This window comes from Protopterus annectens, chromosome 5.part0, assembly GCF_019279795.1.
Source record: "Protopterus annectens isolate FY-2018-M chromosome 5.part0, PAN1.0, whole genome shotgun sequence".
In the NCBI taxonomy this organism is placed as follows: Eukaryota; Metazoa; Chordata; order Ceratodontiformes; family Protopteridae; genus Protopterus; species Protopterus annectens.
This window is the reverse complement of record NC_056735.1, coordinates 881,937,031-881,944,647: the sequence shown is the minus strand read 5'-3', so window position 1 is coordinate 881,944,647 and position 7,617 is coordinate 881,937,031. Positions and strand designations below refer to the sequence as shown.

The 7,617-nt window shown below is 34.3% G+C and overlaps 1 protein-coding gene across 1 annotated transcript; it reads left to right on the top strand.

Moving 5' to 3' along the window:
* Positions 1–5,629: 5,629 nt before the first annotated feature.
* Positions 5,630–6,568, top strand: LOC122802247 (olfactory receptor 4E1-like). Its single transcript, XM_044071902.1, has one exon. It carries the CDS (start codon positions 5,630–5,632, stop codon positions 6,566–6,568), a length of 939 nt encoding a protein of 312 aa, XP_043927837.1.
* Positions 6,569–7,617: the final 1,049 nt, after the last annotated feature.

The following is a 7,617-nucleotide window of genomic DNA, read 5'->3' as shown; positions in this document are numbered from 1 at the left end:
TGCACCTGTAGAACAGACTCCCAGTTCACGTCAAGCAGAGCACCTCTTTGGCCCTCTTCAAGCGCAGTCGAGATGATTGGATGGGTAACCATAAATTCACTCCAGGGGATCCACCCATACCTCTCAACCTCTTAGAGCAAGAAATCCGAACATAGCCATAAATAATGTGGGGGGGGGGGGGACAAAGGTCCAAAAACAGGGACAATTTTAAATATTCCTGTTACAAACTTAGAAAGATAATAGCATAACAGGTTTTCCATTAGAAATAATTTTCTGAGTGGTATGAAGTCTGAAACTCAAATGTATTTTATTATTTTCTGACTTCAGTCTTTAATGATTTGCTAGAAAAAGACAATTTTGTGAAAAACAGATGAAAAATATGAAGCAAAAATCTGGACATTCTACAAAAATCTGTAGAGTTGAGAGGTATGGTTACACCTATGTTTATCTTGGACAGGGGCAATAGGTGCTGATCGTGGAAATAATTGCAGAACTTGGCTAATCTTGTAAGGGTCCTAGGGCTATTAGCCTAGTAACTTCCTATGTACCTATGTTTCTATATAAATCCTTATGTTGTGCTGTGAATAGCTAAGTAGTTGTCTGATAGAAACTTTGTGGTTGGAGTTCCTTCCAGGTGTCACTACTGAAAGCAAAAAAAGTTACTAGTGATGTTCAATGGATCTCTGTTTGAGTTCTGTCCAATTTGATATCTATTTCTTAGACCTTCAGGCCAACAATCCTGACATATGGTTATCTGGGTTTGCAGATGACTATAAACTGGATATTGTTATTTGATCTTCCACTAACTTATAGTTGCCCAAACATGAGTTAGACTATGTTAAAAATTGGGCAAGTACAATGGACTCAAATTAAATGTGATCAATTGTAGCATAGTACATTTTAGTAAATAAATCATTTTCACATACCATATATAGTGACAGACCCACCAATCAGACACTATCATACAGGATCTGGGCAATCTTGTTGATAATTATTTATTGTTTGGCAAACATGTCTATGCAGTAGTTCAGAAAGCCTTCTATCTGGCTCATGTAATTTCCACAGATGTCTTCTTCTAGACCCAAAGAAGCCTTAATTTCCCTTTACTTGTATCTAACCATACCCATTATTCAATATAAATCACATTTTGACATGCATTTGTCTAAACCTATTACCCAATTTGACAGATCTCAGAGATTTATAATTAAAATTTTCAGTGGCCTCAAAAATCTTAGTTACTGGGGCAGACTGGCAGCCCCCCTCTCTCTCTCTCTCTCTTCTCCATGTCTTATAGACTCCTCTGCGGAGGTCTGTGTCTAGCCTTCCAAGACATGAAAGATCTAATCCGACAACAGAACAAATTATACTTCAAATATCTGGTTAAGGGGATTCAGCCTTCATCAACAGGTAAATAAGACATATGCATGAGTTTAGAATGAATAATCACCAGTGAGTTTGATCAAAATGCAAAGCATCAAACAAATTCATCAGTAATCACCATTAATTGCCACTAAAATCACTGAAAAAAGTAATTGCAAATGTAAACCAATAGGTTACATTTGTGATTACCAAAAGTAAAACAAAAAACATTTACATGGGGGGGCTTTGTCTCCCACATCCCTAGATATGAGTGCTCCATCCCCTCACCCTACAAATTAAATATACTAACTCAAGCGTTGCATAAACTCAAAGAAAGAGGAAAAGCCCTTAAATTATGTACCAATGAATCTAATGAACTTCGACCATTACATAAGTAGATCATCTGTACCACCAATAAAAGCATTTCAGCATACAATAAAATGTGTACAGCAATAAGTCACATAACACCAATATACAGGTCTCATCACTATAAAATAGTTGTCACCAGTTGTCACTTAACTTTCTTCCTCTCTGGAAGTGAATTTCTTGACCTTCATGTCTCATACAGTTGGTTATGATCATAGGCCTATATATAATAATAATGGATTATTCTCAATGCATTCATCATACAAATGATTAACCACTAAAAGACTGACCCCAAAAGGATTTATTTATTTATTTATTTATTTTATTTATTTAAATTTGTTGACCGGGAGTGGATACTAGGATAAGGATGGATCACGAAAACATGAAAAAAGTAAAATACTGTTAATGTGACCCCTTGCTAATTATATATATTAACTCTGAGATTACACTACGGTGGGGAAAGGGCTAAAACCCACTTCCCACTGTACTGCGATCTCAGATAACAAGGTTACTGACATTTATCAAAATTCTGAGATTTTGACTAAATATACCAGTAGTACAGGCGTTTGGATTTCTGAGCAGATGACACAACAAATGGCACTCACAGTAACATGTCTGTGATTATAATTCAAATTCCTGGTCAGTTATAGAATAGGAAGGTCAAAAAGCACTAGAAGCACTCAGATGCTTGAACATAGGTATACAAGATGACCAACAAATGACCACTGGTAGCTGCATTTTCAAGCTGTACTACTAGTATATTGATCCCATTGTTTTTCTAGTGTTCTTTGCTAAAATAGACTTCACATAACAACACAACTACGAGTGTACATTAACCATAATTGAAGTGTGTCTCTCTAGGGCTACTCCTGGACCCTTGGCATGCTTACGTTTGTTCTCAGGGGGAAACACAAATAACACAGTACACTCTCCAAAATTATTTAAGGAGTGCTGGCTACACAGCTTCTGCAATTCTAAACTGTTGGTTAATAAAATAATCATCATTCATAATCCAAGATAAAGACTTTTTCTAATTCCATTTAAAGATACTTTTGAAAAAAATTCTTAATATTATGTAAGTAAATCTTTAATGTTTGTTTAAAATTATTTACTTGGGTAACTTGACTAACCTTCCTGTCCATTTATATAAACTACCTGCTAAGTGCTTAGGATACTAGTGGGTGGGTTGCTTGTAATAGAAGTTAATGTTTCTAGGAGAATGAAATCTTATATCAGTTGTGATTTTCGAAACTTACTCCATTAAGAAAAAAAAAACAACTTCCTGTAACTATTTTTTTCCAGAATTTATTTAAAAATATATGAATAATGTTACAGTGAGGAATTTGTCAGAAACAGATGGATTTATTTTTACAGATTCAAAATAAGAGCCTGATCGTTTTACACCAGATTTGCATGCTGCTTTCTGAACTGCTACGGTAATGCTGGTAAAAAAGACACAATCAGACGTGTGAGGACATAATGCAAAGATGGTAGGTTACAGATATAATACACTCATACTTAGGGCAGATACCAACTGAACAGCTTTCTACATTGGCATTGGTTGTAGAGCTTGTCAGATACTGTGGATTATCTGCATTTTTTTCTCTGAAACAGCTTTTTTCTTTTTCAGGACTAGGCTTATATTAGCTTGAAGTCATCTCACCCATGCATCTTTGATACAGCTTGCAAACAAATTTCATCCCACAAAATTATTGTGATACAAATGACTCATTTAATTTCTTTAGGTGCTCTGTCTTTGTGCAGATTACAGTACATGTTGAAATTGTGCAATAATTATATAGTGCAGAGTCACTAGTCTAAAATGTTTTTTCCAGCTCTGTTTTCAAATATGAAACAAGTAAAAAGGTTTGTCATTACATGCTGACAGCTTCTTGGTTCTGAATGCATGCCATTGTTATCCCATGCCCTTTTAAAATAGTTTCCACTACATGATAGTGTATTTGAAACAAAAGAAAGGGAAGATAAATGGTAAACAGAGAATGTTCATGTTACTGTTTGAAGGTGTGCCTCTACCTTTATTCCTGCCCATATTCAAGCACAACTTGGACCTATGGATGAAAAACATGAAAATTTACTCCAGGACTGCCCCATGTACTACTAATGGACAGTGGCATCTCCTAAATGCTTTATCGCATGCATGGGTCTACTCAAATTAAATATGGTATGATCTCAGTTATTCCCATTTGGGGTAATATGTAATCATCAACCATAGGATGGGTAAGGCCAATCTGTAACCAAATGGGATAAGTTAATTCAAGCACAAAAAGGGAAACTGGCAAGGCTTAAAATGGCCTGCGACTGTAGTTTGCCTAGTTTTACCTATGAACCTATGAACCTATTTACTCATTTTATAAAAGTGACCATGATGCAAGTGCATACATTTACAAATCACAAGAGGAAATATGAAGACATTTCCTTTTTTTCCTTAAGTTAAACTTTAATGTATTTTTCAGTTTTGCTGGAGACATGCAAAGTTATAAATATATAGTCACTCATCATGGCCCTTGTTTTATGTGTTTCTTCATAAATGCATTTTTGGGGAACTACATATTTGGACTAATGCTGTTCCACAACTACTACAGTAGGTAAGTTGATTGTTATGACCAGGAAGGAGACTGGACTTGCAACTGTAATTCTAATGTATTGGTGAATATGCCACCAGTCTCACAAATGTAGCCATTATGTGGTGTTCATTCCAAAAATCCACCAGTTTCCTCCTGACCTGAATGCTTATTTCCTTTTTGACTGGGGAACAGCCAGGACTGATTGGAAAATAAAGAAGTGCATAGTTTTGCTTCCCTGCCTTCTATTCTTCAGTGTTAGCAGCTCATTTGATTTGCATTGATTTATTTTGTTGTTGTTGTACACAGAGTACTTCACTACACCCCGTGTCATAATTATCATACTGTTGCATTAGCTTTGCCACGGATCTCAAGTTGCTTAGTTTTAAGGTCATTAGTCACTGCAGAATGCTTAAAAAAGAAAAAGAAAAAAAAGGAAAAGTGTTTTTATAATCTACTCATAGTGCAAGTCTTGGATGTTCTGTGAGTTCAAATGAAAAATAAACAGTAAACAGTCTCAAGAACATTTTAATCTGTTGCATTTATTTCAGATGTGCTCATCGGTAAATTACATTTAAGTGCTAAATTAAAAAAATAGTTCTACAGCATTATCTGACTACAGCATGACGTTACAAACATTTACTCTACTAGCGTGTTTACTTCAGGCATTAGGAAATTAACAGTGCTTTGGCTAAAATGTATAACATTCATGACATTAACCCTATCACTGTCTGCCACAAATAGAAGTTATATATCAGGCAGATTGAAGGGACAGCTTTTTCATCACAATAATACACATGTTGAGTGCATGAAAAGCAGTGAAGATGATTTTAAGTAAAATGAAATATATCCAAAGAACTCTAAAGAGAGTGCTATAAAATGTAAATGTATAAAAGACTTAACTGCAATGATCTTTTGTAAGTATGGCATAAAATATTTGATACATTTAGTTCTAAATTATGCTACAACTTATAATAGCACAATTGTTTTAATGATCTTGCTATTCATGATGAATTAAATTAATTTTTTTTATCTTTACCAGGTGCAATGAGAGAAGATGTTTATTCTAATAATTCAGAACAAAAATGCTTCTCTTGGAATAAGAACGGAGGCCAATCTCAATGTAAATAGGTTCACACACCTTACATTTCAGTGTAAATACAAAAATATGATCAAAGCTTTACTGTCATATGTGTTTATATAAGTTACTAAATCAGTATGAACACTTTACAGCACTCAAAGTTCATAATTGCATATATTATACAGACAATACCATGCTTTGATAATAATTACATTTTTATCACAGGTTATCTAAGCAAGAAATGAAGAACATTTCAAGTATCACTACACTTAAGCTTGCTGGATTTGAAGAGTTTAATAATTATAGGTATTTTTATTTTATATGTTGCCTTTTAGGATACTTACTAATAGTCTTTATCAATGTTTTGCTTATTGTTGTAATAATCTTCGATCAGAATTTGCATGCACCTATGTATGCCTTTATATGTAATCTAGCTTTAAATGGACTATATGGCAGTTCTGTACTATTTCCTCAAGTTGTAGCTTATAGCATATCTGAATCTAACATTATTTCATATGCTGCTTGCTTTATACAGATGTTTTTTGTATATTCATATTCATATAATGAACTTGTATTCTTGGCTATAATGGCTTATGACCGTTATGTTTCCATCTGCAATCCTTTAAGATATTACAGCATATTAACAAAGGCTAAAACTCTAACATTGGTAATATTGTCATGGATATATTCTGCCTGTTTTGCAGTGGCATTTCTTTGTCTAAGCCTAAGACTTCCTTTGTGTGATAAATACATACCAAATATATTTTGTGATAATGCAGCTATTGTCAAGCTGTCATGTGTAGATACATCTTTTGATGACGTGTTTCAGTCTTGGATAGCTGTGGTTAATAGTGGACTCATGCTTATTGGAATACTATGCAGCTATGTTCAGATTTTCAAAGTATGTAAAAAATCTTCAGAAGGTACAGTGAGAAAAGCATTCCATACATGTATTACACATATGGTAGCTGTATGCATATTCCTGATATGCGGAGTGTTTAAATTTTTCCAGAGGACCGTGAATAAAGAAAGCAACTCAATCATTGTGCACATCTTGTTTTCAGCAGGGCATTTTATATTTCCTCCCCTTTTGAATCCAATCATCTATGGAATTAGGACTCAGGAAATAAGGAATGTCATAAAAAAAATTATCACTAGAAAAATGAATAAGTTTAATTAAATGTCACATGATCAGTGCTACCAGTAATTCCTGGACCAAGTAATTAAAGTATTATTCATACACCAATGGTTATGATTTCGCCTGTGCTACATGATATCTTATATGAAGTTCTATTTTCTTAATGTTTAAAATGTAGGAACAGCAGTCTGTCTTGCAACACTGATCTCAGCTATTCATCACCCACAATATTTTGATATTATTATTTTTGATGTTTTATAAACCCAGGATGTAATGGCACCTCTGTTGTCTCCAAGCTGTTATGAAAAGTGACACCTAGTACAAAACTGACACTAACTTTTGGAACAAAGTGCATTTTACTTAAAAAATAAACAATAAGCAAGCTGTTTATGGCTTATACTGTTTTTCTTTTGGCTCCAGTATATATTTAATTTGTTATATTGGATTTTTAATGTCAGCATATTATTCTCTAATCACTGGATGTTCTTTTGTCTCTGATGTATCATATCACATTTTTTTCTGATGCTGCAAATGTTCAAACAAAATCCTCTCATGAAACCCTGATCTTGATCACTTAACTTCTCCAATATTTTGACATTATTTTTGACATTTTATTAATCCAGAATGTAATAAAACTGTGCTGTCATTATATGTCCCAGATATCATGGAAAATGCTGTCTAATTCAGGACTAAAACTAAATTTTGGAATCTGATGCATTTTACTTAAAAATAAGCAACATACATACTTTTCCAGGGACTTAAATATGGCATGCAACTTAAATAGGACATGCTGGAGGGACAGATTTATCTCCCAGTGACTGTCCCATCTTTGAACAGGTTATTGATTCATGTGAAACAGAGCAGCTCCATGACACTGTTCAAGAGGAACCTGGATGAGTGGATGGGGCACTGCAAATTCTTACGAGAGATAGCACACACAACCCTCCTGGACATGGGCAGTCATCACTAAATGCAATCTTGGGTATTGACTAGTGCTTCTACATTGGGTTGAAATGGCTAGGCTTAAAATGACCTCCGGGTCAATAGCCTAGTAATCTCCTACGATCCTATGTTCCTGTGATTATTATATG

Coding starts and splice junctions, on each gene's coding strand:
- LOC122802247 (XM_044071902.1), top strand. CDS start 5,630: ATGAAGAACATTTCAAGTATCACTACACTTAAGCTTGCTGGATTTGAA.